The sequence below is a fragment of the Arvicanthis niloticus genome, chromosome 14 (assembly GCF_011762505.2).
Source record: "Arvicanthis niloticus isolate mArvNil1 chromosome 14, mArvNil1.pat.X, whole genome shotgun sequence".
Taxonomy (NCBI): domain Eukaryota; kingdom Metazoa; phylum Chordata; class Mammalia; order Rodentia; family Muridae; genus Arvicanthis; species Arvicanthis niloticus.
Window position 1 is genome coordinate 64,863,319 of NC_047671.1, and position 22,421 is coordinate 64,885,739.

Consider the following 22,421-nt stretch of genomic DNA (forward strand, 5'->3'; position numbering starts at 1 on the left):
ATTTCTAAGCCTTGAAAATTTCAGCTTCCCCCCCCCCCCACTTAAGCAGGTGTCTTTCCATCTCTCATGAATCGAAGGAGGGGGGTTGTAAGAAGACAACCCTTGGGTGATTTTAATAAGTTTACTAACCAGAGCACATTAGAGTGGATCATATTCTATATTTATTGACAAACAAAACTCAATTTAATTCATGTCTAGCATTGTTGTATAATCATTTTATTCAAGGGCATATTTTTCTCTTTCTGCCCATCCTAGTGTGGGGTGTGCATGAGGAAGTGGGGGTTCTTGGACACCTCCAACTCCCATTGACAGCCTAAATGAGGGTACCATACATCATGAAGAACATGTCCTCTACTAAAATGCACATGTCTTTCTGGTCTTAGAAATGCACATGTCTTTCTTTAAGGTCCTAGAATCAGGCTGAGGTCTATTCTGAATGCTAAGCAAAGCCAACAGTGTGAGCCCTATGGGATGGCCCTTATATATCAAGTGAACTCCCAAGTTGAAAGGTTACATTTATGAAATTGCGGCTGGGTCCCCTAACAGTTAATCCTAGCTCCTGCAAACCAAAGACTCTTAATTGAAATACAAATCTGACAATATGATAATGTTTTAATAAAAATGTGGTTTCTGTACTCTTATGTGTCAAAGGCTGACAGAGAACTTCAAAAGAGGTTGTTTAACCAGACGAAAATAATAAGAGAAAAAATATGTTTTCCAACAAAACCATAAAGCTTGAATAGTACACAGAGAAAAAAAAAAAAGCAAGAACTGTCCTCTGTTTTACCAACTCTGCTTCCCCCACCCCTGGCGTGTGCCCTCAGCCCTCCTAGGCAAGGACTGGTATCTTGCAAGTCAGCCCCATGCCCTAGATACCAAGACAGGCTAAAGTGGCATCCTAGCATACTTTGGGATCAGACAGCTTCTGCATTTGAGAGTATGAGGGGGGCTGGGGGGTGGGAGGGAAAACCCAGCATACCGATGTTGTGAAAGCTGCAAACAACAGCATATACACAGACACAAAAAAAGTTTGCATATTGCACAGAGCGCTTGAAGATCATAAATCTATGCATGAGAAAGATGTAGTGGAAATTTTGGGGGGGATTAGAGTTTATTTTTGTCATCTCTGTGAGACAGCTACTCATTCATCCAGATCACAGCTAAGAAAAAAGCTGGTCACAGAAATTAGCAGTTTCAGCTCAGCAGCGAAGTCGCCAGCCTGTGAAGGCAGAGAGAAATTGACTAATTAGCAATGCGCACTAAAACTTGACGGTTCTTTATAGAGAGAAGAGAAGAGAGAGGGAGAGAGAGGGAGAGGGAGGGAGGGGGGGCTCGCTTTTTCCCCTTCTTTCTTCCAAAGATGTTTGAAATCGCAGTCATTTACGCTCGACAATTTTTACAATAGCCTTGAGCCATAATTTTGCGAGTCTCTCCAGCATCCATCCCCCTGTATGGTCTCTCTCTGCTGCCCAAGCACGACCATTTCTCTCCCCAACCGTGGATTTCCTATTACTCTCGTTACGACTCACTGAGCCCCAGGCCCAAGGATAATGATGTGTTGTTTCTTGGTAGCATAATTTGTCACACGTACATTTTTTCTTCTTCTTCTCTTGCAGAAAGCTCTGCTCCCTCTCTCTCTCCCTCTCTCTCCCTCTCTCTCCTTTCTCTCTTTTCTCCCTCTCCTATATTTTCTTGCTGTTGCTAATTCATGGTGATCAAATGATGTACGACAAAATAAATTGTACAGAGTGACTGCCTGGAGTTGGGAGCCAGAAGGTGTGTTCCCCTCCCAAGGAGAGAACAAACCTTTAAAAGGGAAGGACAATTGATTTTGGGGGGAGCTTAAGTGAGCCCTGACTTTGCAGCTGGCTGACAGCAGGTAAGTTTCTGGCCTTGGGTTTGCCTTGCCTGTATTTTCCTTGTCTTTTGGGGTTGTTGTGGGTGCGGGAGGGGGGTACTTATGGGGGGGGTCGGGTATCAAACGCTTATAAAGAATAAAACTCCCATTGCAAGAAATAAGCAGATGGGAGGTGGAAGCAAGGGGGGAGAGAACAAGAAGGAAAGACTAGGAAAAGATGGGGGGGGGGGGGGGTGGCTAGACAACGAAGCTGGGAGAGCAAGAGAGAGGTATGACCGGGGCCACTTCCAGTGAGGACTTAAATGTTTCCCAGCAAGCCCGAGCTTTAGGGGAGGGGGCTTGTCGCCGGGGGAGAGAGGTTAGGGTCCACCTGGAACAGGATGGGAAAGTGAGTGGAGAGGAGCCCAGTCTGATAGCAATGAGAAGCCGGCGATCCAGAAGCGGCGCCGGGCAAGGCAGAGTGAGCCGCAGCGGAAGGGGCAGGTCCGGCGGGTCCCTCGGAGCCGGGCGGCGGCGGCGGTGGTCCCGGCGGGCGCGCGGGCGGGACGCGGGCAAGATCCCTTCCTGTTCAGCCCTGAAAGGTGCAATTACAGATTAAGGACTCGGTGTGTGGATTTCACCTGGCCTCCCCCTCCCCGGCCTCATACCACCTAGAAGCGGGAGGCTCAGACTTTTTACAGAAGTACTTCCAGGGCTGGGGGAGTAGGGGGTGCTCGAGTGGGGGACCTCTGGAAGCTGAAACCCGGGGATAGTAGGGATGCTTGTCAACCCAAGATCCTTCTGGGTGCCGAGCAGAGACCCCTCCGCACTGGACCGCGACCCCACCCCCACCCCATTCCCGGGCCGCCACCCCTCCCCCAACACCTGCCTTCTAACTTGAACTTCTCATAGTTCCTCCTGTTAAAGCGACTGCTCACGGTGCTCGAGAGAGAGGGAGACCAGTCTACACCAATCCCTCCTGGCCTCTAGTCCCCTGCTCCAAATCCATCCTAGCACCCCAACTTGGCCCCAATCATCCTCGGGGCCGCCCCGCACTGGAAGGGGAACTAGATGACTGAACTTCCGTGCTCTGATATATAGCAAAGGTGCAGGGGGGGGGGGGTCCGAGGTGGGGTGAGTACTGTGGGTGGAAGGAGTCTCTGGCCAGGTTTAAAGGCGTCTCTGGAAAATTAGCAAAACGGGGTGGCGGCGAGGGAAGCCAACAGTTTGCGAAGCGGGGAAGCGGGCAGGGCCGGGGTGAGGGAAATGAGCTAGAATTGATAAGGACAGCTCCCGCCTCTGCCGAGTCCACTGAGCGGGTCCCCATCGCGCTCCGCTGCACTTCCCCGGGAGAAGAAAGGGCTTTATCTCCTCCCTCAGACTGTGAGCCTAGGACTTTTTCGGGGCAGCGCGGATAACCGAAGGTGTCCCCAGCTTTTAGAGAGCTAAGAATCGCCCACCCTCACGCCTGCCCCCCCTTTTCCCACCCCACCCCCAAACTGGGCCAACTAAGAAAAAGCAAAGCTTCCAGCACCAGTTGACCTGGAACCGCCGCCGTCGGTCGCCTCTGAGCTCTCGGGGCACCCCCTGACTCCCCACTCCCGGCCTTTCCGTTCATCCAGCCGGGCATGGACTCGAGCCCACGAGGTGTCACGGCCTCAGCCTCCACTTTTGCCGCCGCTGCTGTCACCGCTGTCGCTGCCAAGAGAGGAGCCTGGGTGCTTTTAGGAAAGTGAGGGGCGAAGTGTGTAAGAGGTAGCAGGGAGCAGAACCGGAGTCCCGACCCCAGACGAGGACCCTTCTGGAGGCGCTCAGGACCAGGCGCCTTCACACATCCCTCTTAGGTTCGGATCCTAAGCGCACAGGGAGGGAGCCAAGCAGGGGCCTTGATTGTTGTTCCTCTCTCCCCTCCACACCCTTCCCCACCCCGGCCACACCCCACCCCCTACACCTCCCTGCTCCCCCTCCCATCCCCCACCCCTGTCTGCCAGGTTGGAGGAGGGTTTAAAGCCAGGTGCGCAGAGTCAGCTCGCCATGTCCAGATCCGGGGACAGGACCTCCACCTTCGACCCCAGCCACAGTGACAACCTGCTGCACGGTCTCAACCTGCTGTGGAGGAAGCAGCTATTTTGCGACGTGACCCTGACAGCCCAAGGCCAACAGTTCCACTGCCACAAGGCCGTGCTGGCCTCCTGCTCGCAGTACTTCCGATCACTCTTCTCCAGCCACCCCCCTCTCGGGGGAGGGGTCGGCGGCCAGGACGGCCTGGGGGCCCCCAAGGACCAGCAGCAGCAGCAGCCGCAGCAGCAGCCTCCACAGCAGCAGCAGCCGCCGCCACAGGAGGAGCCCGGGACTCCTTCCTCCTCCCCCGACGACAAGCTGCTGACCAGTCCCCGAGCCATCAACAACCTAGTACTGCAGGGCTGTTCGTCCATCGGGCTGCGCCTAGTGCTTGAATACCTCTACACGGCCAACGTGACCCTCTCCCTGGACACCGTAGAGGAAGTGCTGTCGGTCAGCAAAATCCTGCACATTCCTCAGGTCACCAAGCTCTGCGTTCAGTTCCTCAACGACCAGATCTCGGTGCAGAACTACAAGCAGGTGTGCAAGATCGCCGCACTGCACGGCCTGGAGGAAACCAAGAAGCTGGCCAACAAGTACCTGGTGGAGGATGTGTTGTTGCTTAACTTCGAGGAGATGCGTGCCCTGCTGGACTCGCTGCCGCCCCCCGTGGAGTCGGAGCTGGCACTTTTCCAGATGTCCGTGCTATGGCTGGAGCACGACCGTGAGACCCGCATGCAGTACGCGCCCGACCTCATGAAGCGCCTCCGCTTTGCGCTCATCCCCGCCCCGGAGCTGGTGGAGCGGGTCCAGTCGGTGGATTTCATGCGCACCGACCCGGTCTGCCAGAAGCTGCTGCTGGACGCCATGAACTACCACCTGATGCCCTTCAGGCAGCACTGCAGGCAGAGCCTGGCCAGCAGGTAGGAGACAACAAAGAGGAAGGCGGGGTGGGATGGGGTGGGGGGTTGGGGGGAGTTGGAGAGGCCGGAGGGAGGGGAGGGGGCAGGGAGGAGGGGAGAACTGGGCGGGCTGGGTGGAAGGCTCCTGCACGTGGAAAACCATTTCAAACACTTCAGCTGGTGTGAGGAAAGTTGATTTTAGTGTGTCAGAAGGGGCAACCTGACCTAATAGCATCCCTGAGCACTTGAACGCCCAGGTTCCCAAATCTTCAGGGCAAGAAACATTGAAGATTTCAGACTCAGGTTCAAACTGAACAGATAGGTGGGGCCCGAAGGCCTATGCAGTTTAGATGGGCAGCTCAGGGCATCTTGGTCGGTCAGATCTTGCTCTGCCCGCCCCTTAAAGTGGACCTGTTCAAGGAGACGGAGTCTGTGGTGCAGAGCTTTCTTGCTCCTTCCTTGAGCCAGGAGGAACTCTCAGACAGGGTCAACAGAAGAGAACTGTGAAGTCTTTCTGTCATGCACTCAAGTTTTTAACTGTTTGTTTGGTTTTTGTGCTGTGACTGAGATCTGCTCTTTCTAGACTGAACGCCCAAAAGGAGTTGTGGATTCCTATTGTTAGTTCTAAGGATGGCATCCTGTGGCCAAATGAACTTTTCTACCTTGCAGAAAACACTTTCTTTTCACTCTTTAAAGGAGAGCAAAGGTCATGGTTTCAGGGTGGTGGGCTGAATCTTGCCTGCTAACATCTATCCCCAGGAAGTCTAAGGAATTGACAGTTTGGAGTCGAAAGACAGGGAGCAGGGTCTTGCACCTCCAGTTGCTCTGTGTGTCTAGCGGGAGTCACAAAGAAGTTAGGGAACTGTAGATGCTGTCTACCATTGCCCTTTAGAAAGTACCTGTGTGCGTTGCAAACAGCAACTCATGTCCAAAAGGAGAGAGAAACCATGCTTTTGTAAAGTGCCGCAGAGATGAGAAGACTGCAGAAACTGACAATCCTGTTTGATTGACTCCAATTTCAAAATCCTTTTAAATGGGCAAAGGACTCTTCTGTTGTTTGTTGTTGTTGTTGTTGTTTGTTTGTTTGTTTTTTGAAGAGGCATGGTATCCCCTCCTTTTCATGATTAAGCATCCTGTTTTCAGATGCCAGGCTGCAAAAGAACATGACTTGAAAATCTGCCAGGGCTAAGTCCCATACAGAGTGATGCCTGAGACCACTCTAGGCAACCTTAGAGAGTAGATGCTTTTGTGTGTGTGTGTGTGTGTGTGTGTGTGTGTGTGTGTGTGTGTGTGTTTTCCTGTATGTGTTTCCTTACACTATTTCTACCAGTCTGAGGTAACAGAAATTTAAAGGCATTGACGTTATCTCCAGTTGTTTGGCAACACTGCTGTTAAGTTTAAGTCCACAGGAGGGATGGGAAATCTTGAACTTGTAACTGTGGATTGACTTTTTTTGTATCGTTCTGGGAGATGGGTTTGTGTATTGTGGTGTCAAGAGGTGTCTGTAGCAGAAAGAGTAACACAAAGCCCCCTGTACATCAACAATGAGTGCACGACTCCATGTCAGAACAAAATAGGGAATGTGTTATGTGTTTTCACACGCCTAAAGATTAAAATGACAAGCTCACTGTGATAGGCAGATATTGCCATGCCTAAGGGGATTGGCAAGTAACCGTCCACTATGTTAGATTTTATCATTGCTGATGACCTATGACTATATTCATTAAGCACATATGCTACACAGTCATGAATTCAGATTATATAGTTAGACACTTGAGACTACCTTTTACATTAAAACACATATAATTTAGGATCACTTCAGAAACCCAAAGGAGTTAATCAATTTTTAAGAATAAACTTGTTGCCCGATGAGTAATTTGGGCAGACAAGCTTTGTAAACTAGATCTAGTAAATAATTTCTGGCATGCTCAATGCACTCTTCTAAGTAAGTATGCCCCAAAATTCAATGTCAGGAGAGTTCACTTTCAAAATGCAAAATGTTAGTCAGAAATCCTACCTTAGTCTGGAATCAGCACACCAGCTGGGGCCTGCTGGCTCTGTCCTGGTGGACGGCTAAGATACCAGGCTGCCTGGCTCCGTGACAGTACCTCACAGCTTCACTGGGCCACATCATTTGAAGGGTATGTAGTGGTGTCTGACCACTGAATGCTTACAAGTGTCATGATGCTGCAGGGATCTGATACTTCAGCAGGAGGAGGAAACTGTATTTTCTCCTTTAGAAGAGGAAGATGTAGAAAGAAAAATAGTTCAGCAAACCTATTGCCGATCGATCTCAGGAATATAATTTCAACTCCATTTTGCCATTGGTAACTGTGGCATTTTCAATTTTAGGGACCAATCACATTATTCTAATTTTAAATCGTAGAAGAATGCAAAATTTTAACTTGAATGTAGACACAAAATATTCTAGGTTAAAACCCTTTTCTATTAAATGAGCTCCAAGTTATACCAGTGTGATAGAAAATGGTCCTCTCTGTCTTGCATGGAGGTCAACAAGAAGTTAGATATGTCACGGTATTGTTGTTGAGATTATGTCACTTTCATGAAAGACAACTGAACAGAAGGGCATTCTATTTATTACTTTTCCTTTACCTGTAGTTTTTAAGAGTCCAAATATGAATTCATGCCTCAAATTTAGAGAGGAGACGGGGGAATTATAATTGACCAGTTGGTCATAATGAACAGGAAATACAACCAAATAGAGTAGATGAAAGAATTCATGTGTTTAAGAACATATGTGGTATCTGCAGAAAATAAAGACTTTAATATAATAATTTAAAATATGACTTCAAATATGATTAAGTAATTCTGAATTTGTATTATCTGGAAAAATAAGCAGCCGAGGAAGTCTTTAGGGAAGAGTGGAATCGATTTTTAGTTTTCTCTAGTTGCTCAGTTCTGATAATGTCATATGAACTCAGGCGCATGTTCCATTTAATAAAGTAAGCATTAGTTCAATGAATGAAATAAGATACTTGCTGTCCCATCTTCGAGTAATTAGAAATTTAAAATGACAAGACTTGACAAAGGATATGAAATTTTAGACAAGAGGAATGCATTCTAGTGGTTTGTTGCATGGGATAGTAAGTATAGATAATAATAACAATAGCTAAATTAGATTAGAGACCTTAACATTTTCATAGAAAATGAGAGAAAAGAAGATAATAAATATGTTAGATAGCTTACCTTAATCTTTGCATATTATATACATATACCAAAATATCACATTATGCCCCAAAATGCACATCGTTTATCAGGTTTTTTTTTTTTTTTGAAAGTGTTTAAACATATACACATAAAACGTTTTGAAGTCAGATTTCTTGACTGTTTTCTTTAGGTTTATTATAATATGAGGACAACTATGTCCATTTAAAGAAAAATATGAATTAAGCTCGGGGAAAAGTTCCTGGGAAAGTCACCACTAGATTCTTCTATAGTGTGAATATTTCATGTAATACAGTCAGTTAGCACTGAAGAATATCTAGCTGAAGATGTGTGGACTAATGGAGAATAAACCTAGTTACATGTCCACTTACAATACTGAAGGTCTCAGTCTAAATCACCTAAAGTAACCAAAAGTTTCTTTTCTCTTTGCATTTTTTAATTTTATTGCATAATTTAGTAATGATATCAAATTGGACCGTGGTAGTTGACTTTTGCCTCTATTTTCATTGCAGATTCTACAATCTAAGCTAAATAGATGTTGTGCTACTGATGTTTGAATGAACTAAGATTATGAAGCAAGAAAGATGTGTCATTCATGTGTTGATCAGGCCATAGTTACTGTTGACATATAAAGAAAACACAAGTGTGGGAAACATCCATGAAAACAATGATGTAGCTAGTATCTTGTTCTTTATAGAGCCACATACTGAAGTGTGTCTTCAAGCAGTTTTATTACATAAAATACAGAAAGCAACCACACAAAGCTTTTACTTTCTGTCTGTCTGTTTAAAGATTGCACGTGTTAATATTAAAATCTATTTTCATATTTAGAGTCCTAAGTGTCTAATCCTAGCATGTCTTGCAGTGCTAAAAAGCAATGGCCTTTGCTAACAGGAAAGTGCAGCTCCTGACCTTGGTGCCTGCCAGCTGCACTGCAGGACAGTGGCTTTTACTGGCTCTCTTCCTAAGAATGACAGGCCGTGCACAGCACACCAATCGACATTCTGTAAACTGTTGCTTCCCTTCATGCCAATTTGATACCCTCAGATTAGAAGTTGTTAGGTAGTTAGATTTTGTATCAGAAGTTACTCAACCATTCAGAATACAATTTGTTTATTATATGAAACAAGGCCATTGATTACAAAATCATATCACAGGTATGGGAGGCCAACAGTTCTCCTAGAATTCAAAGGCAATTAGAGTACATACTGGTGTATTCTCTACAGGTAGACAACTTACTGACAAAAATGGACATTTTCAATTTTTTTCATTCTTGGATTTCTTCTTCTGTTATAAACAAATTGAGATTCACTCTTTAATTGGCCCATTTGTCGAGTATCTGAAATTTCCTAACAGGAAAATCCTGGTTAAAATTGTGTTGCCTTAGTTAAGTATGGTGGCTCGTGCCTGTTACCACAAATACTTAGGAGGCAGAGGCAGAGGCAGGGGGATGATGAATTTAAGACCAACCTGATCTACCCAGCAAAACCTCATCTAGAAAGAAAGAAAGAAAGAAAGAAAGAAAGAAAGAAAGAAAGAAAGAAAGAAAGAAAGGAAGGAAGGAAGGAAGGAAGGGAAGCTACTTATACCAAATGCTATTGTAAATACTTTACAAACATCAATTTTATATTCTTATCATTAGCCTGATCTTGTAGATGAAGTTGTTGATGCACAGCGATGTCAAGCCTGGTGCCCAGGCTTGCACAGAGAGGTCAAGCAGTGTGGTACCTCAGTCTGTCCTCTTTGATACACTAGGTACTTCTAATGATGATCACCTCTACCCTAGGCCACTATTCTGTGACTGACCTCGGACTCACATGTAGAGTTAAAGCTTTCCTTTTGGAAAGGGTTAAACATCAATGTATCTGACTTTAAAAGTACTTAGGGAGGGTTGGGGAGGAAGCTTGCAGCACAAGGTGAGGATCTGAGTTTGACCCCCAGCCCTCACACAAAGCCAAATGTGGTCCCGAGCTCTTGTAATCTCGACACCAGAAAGTCAAAGACAGACAGTGTGATCCCAGCAGGGATAGCTGAACCAGTGAACTCCAAGTTCAGTGAGAGATTCTGTCTTTAAAAAGTAAAGGGCATCTGAGGAAAACACCTGGCATTGACCTCTGACCCATGCGCACATGTGTGCGCACATGCAGACATGTTGGCACAAACATACAAATATGTACTACACATGCATAGAACACACACACACACACACACACACACACTCAAAGAGAAGTGTTGTTCCTGTTGTCAGCAACTCCTTTTTGTATAAAAAGCCAAAGAATAATGTTTGGCTATTAGGACCCAAACTCTCCACTGTAACAATGCTATTCTCACAGCACAACAGCAGAGTAGACTGTATCTGTGACTAAGCACAGGTACGCTCTAGTAAAGCTGCCTTTGTAGATAATGAACCTTCAGGTAATTCTCACATCAGTATTTTTTGACCACTTAAAAGCATGCGAACCATTCTCAGTTTTGGAGCTGCGCAAAACTAGGAAGTGGACTCATTTTACTCATTGGGCCATGGTTTGTCAACCTTTCTTCTAGGCACTAAGGTTGTATCAGTGAACAAAACAGACAAAAACTAACCAGATATGGCAACACGCTCCTGTGATCCTAGCATTCCAGAGGCTGAAGCAGGATTGCTACAAGTTTTAGGTCAGTCTGAATAGAGTACCAGGCTAACCAGGACTACATAGTTCAACCGTTATCTTACTGTACGAAGCAAAAGGAAACTAGAAAAGCAAATGATCTTATTCTAATGGAAGCTTCCCATTAGTCCTCTGCCTTCCATTTCGAAGTTTCATGACTAATTCTACCATGTCAAGTTAGAATTTTATGTTTCCGTGGTAAGACCTAAGAACTTATCAGCAATCCTAGACAACTATAGAATAATCAATCCAAAAAAAAAAAAAAAATGAGTTAAATGCAATGCTCAACTTTTATAATCACATGAGATCCAGAACCTGCAAAAAGTAAACACTTCCTCCTTCCCTCCTGCTGTCTGTCTGTCTGTATCTCTGTCTCCTTGTCTCTGTCTCTCTGTGTCTCTCTTCCCCGTCCACATGGTTTTTATCAGTATAGTAACTACCACTAATTGAACCTTCTCTAGGAGCTTCACATACTACTTCTATAGTTCATATTGAACTCTTTCAATCTTTCGAGAGACTAGGAAACTGAAGTGTGGTTTGCCGATCATTAGAACAATGTTTATGTTGAATACTCAGCGTGGGGAGAATACCCACTCATGCTGAATGTGTATTGTAGATATGGCTAAAATCAAATGCCGATCTATACCTTCTGCATACTGGCTTTACCACACCACAACATGGACTAAACTTGGCAACCTTTTAACCCCTACAGTTATCCAGTCAAGAGAAAAAGCAAGAAAATACAATAGAAAGCCAGAATTCCAGCCTTCTGGTCTACCGCGTTCTAATTATTAGTCTTCAGAATATGGAGCTTTCAGAATGCTGAGAAATTAAAGGCAAATGCACTTAAACACATATGAGAACTTTCAATCTAACTATGAAAAATAATTACAAAAATACAATAAAACTACACAGCTCAAGTTTGAACCAAAAATCACTTTCCTGGGACTGCTGTGGTCTAGAGCTTTAGGGTGACAGCTTTTTTCAGTGAGACAACAGAATTCTATTCATGTGAATGGTATTTCAAGGAACTGTGTACAAGAGGTACAATGAGCTACAACTATAAAGGTGCTCACACACTTTAATAATGTAAAACAAGATGCCCTCATTGGAAATACCTTTTGTTAATTGTGTTTCAAGAAAATTATTTTGTTCACTGTTTTTGGCACAACTGCTTATGCCATTTGTCATTCTAGAATTTCAAGAACACATTTATTTCCTACATCTTTTGCATTGACTTCCAAGATACTTTATGAGACTTAAATTATTAGTGATAACATCTTTAATAAAAACAGAAAGCAGTCATATTTTATATAAAATAAGTAGGGATAAGAACTGTTAGTTTCACAATATATGATATATGGAATATGGAGTTTTTAGCTGTAAATATCAGAGGGTTTTATCTGTTCACAAATAATATGAATGGAAATGAGTTAGAACAGTTTGTAGTGTTGGAAGGAAAATGATCGACATGGTCGAAAGCCAATGATGGGGGGAGAGAAAGAAATCATGGGGAAAGGCAAAAAGAATAAGAAATAGCAAGAAAACTACAAAATACAGGGAGGCAGAGAAGGTATTAGTCGACAAACTACACAAACAAGGGAAAAACGAGAACCAATAATACAGGAAGATGGGGGAGGAAACTCTAGAGATTAAGGTTTTGGTGTTGGGCAGGTTTATACAACTCAAGAAGCACTTGCAACCCCTTATATACACTCACCTTATACACTCATCTTATACACTCACCTTATACACTCACCTTATACACTCACCTTATACACACCTTAAAGTTAGCATCACAATCCATTGTAAGGTAAAGAGTTGTTACTTCTTAAAACAACAACAACAACAAAAATATGTTTACAAAGAAGTCTACCATGCTATCTTAAGCCCTATGATTTGATTCAGTTCAACAATTACAGTTGTCCACTAAGTGTTATGTCATTAAAAGACCAAGTGACTAAGATGTCATTAAAATAAATGCAAACCTTTATTCTTATGTTTCATAATGCAGTCGTTTTAGAAGTGTCAGAGATCAAAGATAACACTGTCAAATATAGAAGGTGAAAATATAACTGTATTTTATGCAAAACTATCTCAATTCCCAGCATCCTTTGAACTGAAAAGCAAGGTGACATTCACTACCTTGGGTGGCTTCTCTAAATCTACATGCATGAGTAGATCACCCCCACAAAGGGAATTTTGGGTGAGACACTGCAGTCTGTCACTAACAAAAAGCTGTGCTGTGGAGTAGCTGCACATTTTCAGTGGACTGTGCAGGGGCCCAACTCCAGACTGGGCTCCGAGATACAGAGCTGGACAACAAGAACACATTCCTGAAATTTCACAGCTTACAGTGAAAAGAAATAAGAGAAGGAGGTGGGGGAGGATATGGGGGGGACAAAGGTTAGTCAAACTAGTGCTAGATTAGCACGGAGTAAATACCTTCTTATGAGAAATCTGAAATAGAGGGTTCTGACCTTATCTGACTACCCAAAGATGACTTTCTCTGCAGACAAGGTTGAAGATGAGTCTTGAACAATGAGCTACCCAAGGAACAAGGTAACAGATCTGGGGAAAGCCAGGATATGTGACTGGGTGAGGCCAAGGCAAGGCAACACATGCAAAGCCCCCAGGCAGAAAAGAGTTAGGCACCTTCCAGGAACCAAAAAAGAATTTGTGTCTAGAGGCTGTAGTAGAGACTGTCTCATCACAGAGAAAGATGCAGTCCCTGCGTAAGAGCTCCCACCACAGAGGCGCATTCTACAGAGGAAAATCAGCTTACTTTTTAGTTGAACTGTGAAAATAGGCAAACAATTATGCAAATGCTGTTGCCTTTGAGTTCATAGACCTAAATGACTGCCATTGCTTTTCTTTAGCAGAGTCCTGTATCCATAAAATGGGCTTTACTGTAGTTTGATTTCCTGGAGTTCTGGTTTGGACCAATTGAGGTAAAAAAAAAAAATACTGCTCAACAACAGATGAAGAAATCAGAGAGAGAGAGAGAGAGAGAGAGAGAGAGAGAGAGAGAGAGAGAGAGAGAGAGAGAAAGGAAGAAGTATAAACAAAACATTACTAAAATGTATTTATAATTAATTTTTAAAGCCACAGGAACCTGAATTTTCCTAAATACACATTTGCTTATCAAGGAGACTCTGGGAGATATTTGTAATTTCATCTTCAGCATAAAATTTTAAGATCAACAGAAGGAAGTAGAAGGGGCCTAAAGGTGAAACCAAGGGCATCAGCCAGGGGGAGAATTAGAATTCCTGGTGGCTTTCAGCAGCCGTATGTAATCCATCAGAGGGCAATAGTGGCCTTTAAGACTCCAGAGTTTCCGTTTCATAGGGAGGAGTGGTCTCCTTTCAGTCTCCTACGTGCCAACTCCAGAGTCCCCCCCACATTCACACATCTTCTCTCCTCCCAGAGTGCCTGTGAGCAGGGCTGGTAAATTGCACCTGTGCAAGGACTCTGAACTTCTCAGAGCTCAGCTGGGCCACCGTATGGAGCCTGGCTCACTGGAGGCTGCAGAGAAGTGAACTGAAGAATTACAGTCGGTTTCACTTCCCTGCCTTATGTCTCTTCAGGTGCCTCTGAAGACAGGCAAGGCCAGTGAAACGGAGAGGGGGAGGAAGAGAGAAAGCATCAGTATCCAAAAGGAGTCCTTGAAAACACAGAAACACTGTAGAAAAATGTGAACTGGAGGATGTTTGCATGTGTCTGTGTGTGTCCACAACTAATGTTCTTTGTTGGCTTCTAGTTTCCTGTACAGTGACTTCTGTGAGTTTTTTAAGAAAAGCAAATGAACATTTGTTTGGTTTATGCATTGGAAATGAGGTAGTGGTCCATTCTTAGTCTAACATGGTGTTGGGGAATTGCTGGGTTGGGAGGGTCAATTTGTTGTCCAAAAGAAAATTGTCTTATTTATAAAAATCCCTCTTAGAACAAAGCAACGGAATGCAGTTTAGCCCTGATGTTTAGCATCCCTTAAAAACAAGTAACACACAGATATACTGTGTAAAATGAAAGGGTTGCAAGATGGGGGATAAAATAAGGGAGTCGGTAGGGCAAACTTTGGAGAGAACGCTTTCATGCTGCGCACACACAGTTGACTGTCAGCCTGTTCTGTTTCCTATGCTTTTACAGGGGTTTGCTGGGGCCGGGGAAGCATCCTAGTCAGCATGGGAGTATTGCAGAGGCAGAAGTGTGTGCCTAGTAGCACAGACCAATTTGGTGGATTGGTTACTATAGCAACTGTACCATCACTGTCAGTGGCAGTTTCTGTAATCTCCGTCTCTTAAGGAGTTCACAAGCATCCGTTCCAAAATGACAAAAGGACGAAATAGAGGGACATCATGGAAGAGACACACGAAAGGTCAAGTTTATAATGTAAATATCCTAAACAGCTTTGCTGCATTCTTCGTGCTACCTAAAAGTCAGACAGATGTGGGTTCAAATCCCACCTCAGTCTTTTATAAGCTGTCTCTACCTTGGGTAATTTACTTAACCTATTTTCAGATTCCCCACCTACATCACACACATAATACTACTCACCTTGCTTTTCAATTCTAAATGTTTGGCTGCTGAATGCAAAACATAGGCATTTTGTGCTATGAAGCCTGGCCAGGAATTCTTACAGAAATAGCTCTATAGTGCATCTTAGATATTTATCTATGTTCCTTTTAGGGAGGATGCATAACCTATCTAGGGCAGAACTCATAGCCTCAGTCCTGTCACTGTGCTGGTAGCAGGATGCCTCTGCAGAAAGAACGCTGCCTGTTTTACCTGCTGCCTCTTGATTCACATTATGCTCCTTTTACCCATCTCTGAGTTACCAGCAGTGCTCTGTTCATCCTTGAGTGACCTCTGTCCTCTTGGTCTGTGTCAGCAGTCAGAAAGGCTGGACAAACCATGGTAGCTTCATACATAACAGGCTTATTGAGTTCTAACGCACATGCTGTACCCCTTGTCCATCCAAAGTGTGTGGTTTAGTGAGCGTGTTGTGCTAGAAGAATTGTGAAGACGTCATCACACCAGGACATTTTATCACTCCTTCTCTGAGAATCCCATACCTATTGGATCCTCATCCCTCACCAGCTCCCTCTCGCTCCATCACAGCAATGTGAGTATTCAAATACTGTGTGAGCATCTCATATAAAGCCTGGCTGGGGATACTTAGAGGGTAACTACCAATCTAAGGTTTGTTCTCACCGATTTGCCAGTTCTGACATTTCACATAAGAAAAAATAGGAAAATATATAATCTGCTTTGATTGACTTCTTTAATGTGGCGTAGCACATACAAGTATCCACATCATAACATGCAAAGTTGCGATACTTCGCGTGTTTCCGTGTCTGCTTGTAATACTATAGGTTTTCCTTTGAACATTCTCTTTATCTCTGAGCAGTAGTGATCTGTTGCATGAATGTGCCAGGTTTTATCTTTAGGCAAGTTGATGAACAATTGGACTGTTTTCTGCTTTTTGCTATTATAAATTGCACTGCTATAGGCGCCCATGTACAATTCTTTAGGGACCTATGTTGTTGGGGTTTTGGTCTTGCTTTTAATGTTTCTCTTACTTACTGTGTATGTGTGTGTGTGTGTGTGTGTGTGTGTGTTCCTGAAGAGCCTGCGTTTGTCAGAAGATGCATTGAGTCCCTGGGAAATGGAGTTAGCAAACTACTTTGAGCTGCCATGTGGAGAAACCTGAGTCTTCCTAAAGGGCAGCAAGCATTCTAAACCATTACGCCATCTCTCCAGGCACTGGGGCTATGTTTTTATTTCCCATGAGTAGATTTGCTGCTGTCTCATAGAGCAACTCAGCTGGCCTAAGCCAAGGGGAGCCTTTGGAGGGACTGTGCACCATTTTGCGTGTGGGGAGCAGAGTGTGAGGTTCCAGCTTTCCCACAGCTTCAACCATACTTACATCTTTTGTTGTAGCTTCCCTGTGAAATGTGGAGTGTGAAATGCTGTGTCACTGTGGTTTGCATTTCCTGACTGGCTACCATACCAAATGCCTTTTCATTTGCTTATTGGTCCCATATTTGGTCTTAGAAATGCCTAGCCAAATACTTTGGACATTTGTGTGTGGGGGGGGATTCAGGGGTTTATTATTTGTCTCTTTAATATGGAACTACACATGTTCTTTCAGCTTTGTAGGAAGGCATCTTATAGCTTCTTAGTCACAGCCCAGACAGCTTTCTGCAGGAATTGGATGTTGTTGCTGACAAAAGTTGAAAAGAAAATTCACATAGAGATACTGTGGAGGTTGTTCTGCATTTGGTGCAGATGACTGTTACTAAAAATATTGATGTTTGGTGTGACCAAAAAAAAAAAAATACCCATTATTGATGTTGGCATTGTTTGCTTTTATCTTTGTGTGAGTATTTTGACTTTGTTGATTCAGCCATTGTATTTCTCAAATGGTAGTCTAGACTTAGCTAAGTCTTTAATTGTAAAAATAAATTCTTTATCCCAGAAATAATTTACTTAAATACCCTTAAAGGCACACAAGTATTTATTTCAACACTGTTGAATAATTGTGTGTAATAGTTATTCTAGAGGAATGAAGTGGAATTTCTCTTTGACTGCTGAGACAGTGGTGACTCAAAAGAGTCACTTCAGGAGAAGAAATGATGTCAAAAGAAAAACAAAACAAAGCCAGGGGACTCTGAGTTTAACAGAGATGCAGTGCTTTCCTGTGTCAGCAGGGAGGAGCAGAGCAGTGGACCTTTAGTGGTGTTTGAGCCACTGCTGCAGAAGGCTTCACCATGGTCTGCCAAGGCAGAGTCTGAGCTGGAAAAGCTAAATTCTCCATCAGAATAGCTTGGCAGCTTTCTCTTTCCTACAGTCTCTTTGCAGATTTCCTTGAGGACAAAGGAATCCCTAGGTTTGAAAAGAAATAACTCTTTCTACTCTTGCTCCCTTGGGCACTGTTATTCCACTGTGGTTAGAGTCTGTCACCACGTGGGAGCACTGCACCAAATGATTTGGGAGGTTTAATCTAATATTTTTGGGCAGAGCACTTTCTAAATTATTATGAACAACTAATTTTGTTTCTGTTAAGACATACACACTTCCGTTAGAGAATGGGGCGTTGATCAGTTTTTGGGGTGCTTGCCTATCATTCGTGGGTTTGTTCCCCAGTACCACATAAACCCAGCATGGCCCCACATATCTATAATCCTAGAATTTGGGAAGTAGAGGCAGAAATAAGCAGAAGTTCAAGGTCATCCTTTACAACTTACAAAGATAAGACATTCAAGGTCAGCTTGGGATGCGTGAGATGCCTGTCTCAAAAACGAACAAACAACAATACCGTAGACTTCTGGCATAGTTCTGAGTTTGAAATGTTGGGGACTTAGAATTTAAACCAAAATTTCTTTATCTAGACATTCAAGGGAATTGAGGTATTAATTAAAAGCAAAGGAGAACATAGTTTCTAAAATGCACTACCTAGGGTTTGTTATTGTTCTGGGTTTGTGGTTGTTTCCAGGGGCTGGATTCGTTGTTTGTTCAGCCTGTAGTGAGCATCATCTACCCTGAACTGAAGTTTTAGAAAAGATGCCCAACTCCAGATAGAACCCTTAGAATCATGAAAGGCCTTAACTGGCACCCCGGCCTTCTCAGATTGAAACAAGAGGGAGCAGATACTACAAAACTAAAATACTTAGGTGCCACCTTTAATGCATTCAAAGAAATTCCAGAACTAGAGAGCAGCAAGTGTAGGTGGTAGCAGGTAGGGTAATGAAACTAGATCCCTAAGAAGGGGACATCCCCTGTGCAAAAGAAGAACCTTGTTCACAGCTCACAAAGACTGGAGTGGCAGTCTCCGAGCCTGCATGGGTCTGCTCTAGGTCATCTGCATATATGTTATGGTTGCTTGCTTGGTGTCTTTGTAAGAGTCTTAACAATGGGAGTAGGTGTGTATCTGACTCTTACACATGCCTTTTGAACCCTTTTCCTTTTACCTAGTTGCCTCACTCAGCCTTGATAGGAGGGTTTGGGCCTCGTCTTACTGTAAATGTTATGCTGTATTCGGTTAACATCTGAGGGAGGCTTGCTTGTTTCTGAAGAGAAATGGAGGAGCGGTGGATCTGGGGAAGAGAGTCAGTGCTAAAAGGTGGTTCTGGAAGGAGTGGAGGGAGGGTAACTTCAGTCAAGGTGTATTATATGAGAGAAGAATTTTAAAAAGAGCCCTGGAGCCTTCCATCAATGCAGCCAAACTATAGTCCAGGCTCCAGAAAACAACAGTGTCCTATAAAGAATCTACTAGAATATTCTAGAAAGAATTTTTTCTAGAGAGTGCTTTGATTTTTTTGTTTGTTTGTTTGTTTGTTTTCAAGGAAACTTCAGCCAGAGTCAGAGTATGAGAATCATTCAAAATTTGTGAAAGCTCAAAGAAATGGAGATGTATAATTTTACAGATCCTAGACTCCACCACAAAAGTTTTATCTGTTTCCCCAGCTTCCCTTTATCACAACACTATCCTGAAGACTCACCATACACATACAGCTTCAGAACACCAAAGAAGTACTAAGGACCGGACTATGTCGTTGCATATTATATGCAATCCTTTCACAGTGCAGGTGACACAACACAGGGCTCTAAGATGGAGTGAGCATATGTGAACTCCGGAGCTTTCTCAAGGAAGCCATACACGTCTCATCAGGATGACCCTTCTCTCATATCTGTTCCCAAAACTGAACATGAGACTCACTCACTGATCCTTGTCAGTCCTTTGTGTGTATGTGACAGTTCTTCCAGGGAGGCTTGTATTAACCCATTTGATCTGTGATAACTTATCTTCACAGATGTGGTGACTGGAAGCTGCACATTTAAGGCCAAATATAGCAGGGCTATTTTTAGGTGCTCCTCTCTACCTACATGGAAGGTCTCCTCCATCCTGTTTATGGTCTTTTCTCCATGTTTTATGCAGTCTCCTGTCTTCTTCTCTTCTTACCAAAAATTAGTACTGTTAGATCAGAGTTTCTTCTGTAGAAGTTACTTAACCTGATTGCTTCCTTTAAAGGCACATAGACAAGTGAGTCCAATTCAGGTTTAGAACTTAGGTGTCTGTCTGAATTTGGAGGTGACACAATTCAATTTCTCACAAACACCAAAACTAAGACACAGAGTTAGACAACAGGAGACAAAGTAACCTAGGTTACCAAGAATTCCCACAATGTCTCCTAAACTTTGAATAAAAAAAAAAAAAAAAGACCCCACAGGGCTGAAAGAATTTGTTTCTATTTTCCATCTCTCTGTAGAAGTCAGGAGAAAGTAACAATACTAACTTATTGAAAAGTAAGTATGAAAAAATCTGTTAGAATTTGTATTTTAAAATTTGGATTTATTAACATGAGCAAAGGGGAAATATTTCTGAGGGAACATTTTGAAATTATTAGTCCTTAGGGAATCTACTGCCTTTTGATGAAATTTGGGTACCTGCTGCCCTCAGGCATTTGGGGAACAATTCAAACCTCACAGCGGGGTGTCCACAATTCAGTTTTAGGTATGCAGTAAACTTTGTCAGAATAATTTGTTTCAACGAGTTAGAGATCTGACGATTGTATAGGTTATTGCAGTGGACTGACTTTGATTAGATCTCAGAGGCCCTTGTTAATGTCCCTTCAGAGGGGCCCATGGGAAGGTCTCCTAGACCTCACTGTCTTCCAGCTAGGGTTCTCTTTGGCACCATTGCCCCCTCCCCCTTGGGTTGTTGAAGCAGCAAAGAACCTAAACAACTGGCTCCCTATAGGGAGAGAAAGGAAAAGAAGAGGAAGATAAGAGATTCCTATTTCACTCACAACAGCAGGGTGTCCCTAAGCTGGATCCCACAGGCCACAGCTCATTGTCTCTGCAGCACACCCACCTGCGCTCCCCTCACTCCCAGGTGACAGATCTTCCTCAAACAAGAAAGAACATCATCTTCCTTTACTTTAGCCCTAGGATGCTTTCCTGGAATCACCTCCCCATCCTTCAAACACACCCGGGCCTCCTTAGACAGTAGCAGGCCAACTTCTTGTAAAGAGACACCTCTGCCTTGCCAGAGAAAGCCTGGAGTCAACATAGCCAGTTACTAACTAACTTTTCTTGCTGTCTCCCTCCCTGCATGGCCACTCCTGCAGTGACTCTCCAACTGGAAAGAGCCTGCTTGGCAGGAGGCTGGCTCCAGTGCCTCCAAGCCAGCTTCAGAGTTTCCCCACGAGGAATCTCTCTCTCTCCAAAGTTACAGTAATGGAGAAAAACAGCTCTGGATCACACAGTGGGACACTACCACTGTTCCTTTAAGGTCTTTTGAACAGTGGACTTTCTTTTCTTCAGCGTATCATTTTGTTAAAACTCGACTCTGAGAGACATTATGTTAGTGGGGTATGCTAAAATCTAACTTGACTTTTCTTCATTATTCCATGTGTCTTTCTGTCTTTCTGTCGTTCTGCAGCTTTTGCATGCTCCAGATGTCAAGCTTTCCTTAGCTCAGAGAGGCATCTATGTTTCTTCTGAAATCCAGCTACACAGGAGACAGAGAGCGAGAGAGAAGTCTCAGCAGTGAGACTTGTTCTTAGGAAGGACGTGTAGTCTCAAACATTAAATTCAGGCATTACTTGGGAGTGCATTGCTCTGTAAGCTAAACAGAGCCTAAAGGGCTTTTTCATGGAGCTCTGTAGAACCTCCTCTTCTCCCAGATACAGGAGAAGACCTTTCTCCTCTTGCATAGGCATTGAATATTGGTAGCACATTGTGTCCCAAGAGTAGAGAGACCCTGCCTTGTAAATGGGAGGGCTGAGCTGAGAGCTAATATTTGCCATGCAGCTTCCTCACAGGGATGTGGGGAGGATTAATGAGATGTTATTTCTGTTACAACTGATGCTCTTCAAAAGAGAGACACTAAGCACTAGCTACTGGAATTAAGAATATATATAGTTAATCAAGCAAAGGAGATATCCAACTACTTCTAGTTTACAAAAGGCTGAGTGTGGTTCAGTTTAACCGAAGCTTGCCTTACAAATGTGAGGACCTGAGTTTGATCCCAGAAGTTATGTAAGAATAACTCTACTTGGTGGCATGCTTGTAATCATAGCACCAAGGAGGTAGAAACAGGAGGATCCAGAGGCTTAAGGCCAGGAAACTAGCTTGAGAGCTTCAAGCCAATGACAATCCCTGTCTCTAGGAAGGTGAACTATGGTTCTGAGATGACACCCAAGGTTTTCTTCCACAGTCAGGAACACACACATGCACACATGTGTATACACACACACACACACAGAGAGAGAGAGAGAGAGAGAGAGAGAGAGAGAGAGAGAGAAACAGAGAGAGAGAGAGAGAGAGAGAGAGAGAGACTTAAAAATAAATCAATCTGTAAATAGTAAAATGTAAAAATGAACCAAGGATTGCTGTTTTCTGGGAAAGGAAGAAGGGGGATAGAAACAAATAAGTAAGCAGTTTGCTGAACGTTGGAGTAAGAATGGGGTATCCAGATAGATCTGTCCTGACCTTAGGATTAGGATTTAAGTCAGGAGCAGGGACTATACTTCACAGACTCTGATGTAGACATTAACCCTTTCCGGTCCTATCTGCCTCAGTTGTCATCAGCTGGTATGCAGATTTGGTGACAAAGAAGTGGTAAAGGCAGAAACAATACATCCCATGTGCATGCTGAAGGACAGACATAGTACCCTTCTGGGATGAGTATGTGCTGGGCACTGTGCTGATGATGTCTGTGAGCTAAGGGTGCTGAGGTAAAGAGTCAAGGCACACACACACACACACACACACACACACACA

The 22,421-nt window shown here is 43.8% G+C and overlaps 1 protein-coding gene and 1 pseudogene across 4 annotated transcripts in view; one reads left to right on the forward strand and one right to left on the reverse strand.

Annotated features, from left to right (window-relative positions):
- Nucleotides 1-940: 940 nt before the first annotated feature.
- On the reverse strand, nucleotides 941-3,518 carry LOC143434363 (uncharacterized; annotated as a pseudogene). Its single transcript, XR_013103824.1, has 3 exons — nucleotides 3,380-3,518; nucleotides 2,229-2,432; nucleotides 941-1,219 (listed from the first exon to the last, which is right to left on the reverse strand). The product of XR_013103824.1 is annotated as an uncharacterized LOC143434363 (transcript).
- Nucleotides 3,519-3,762: 244 nt separating this feature from the next.
- The window catches only part of Klhl14 (kelch like family member 14), a 107,055-nt gene continuing 88,396 nt past the window's right edge, over nucleotides 3,763-22,421 (forward strand). For all 3 annotated transcript variants that reach the window (XR_013103823.1, XM_034518295.2, XM_076912937.1), the window contains exon 1: nucleotides 3,763-4,821. Coding sequence is in view for 2 of the 3 variants with exons in the window: in XM_034518295.2 (XP_034374186.1) it covers nucleotides 3,872-4,821 (950 nt within the window). In the remaining variant the exon portion in view is untranslated. The remainder of the gene's footprint in view (nucleotides 4,822-22,421) is intronic.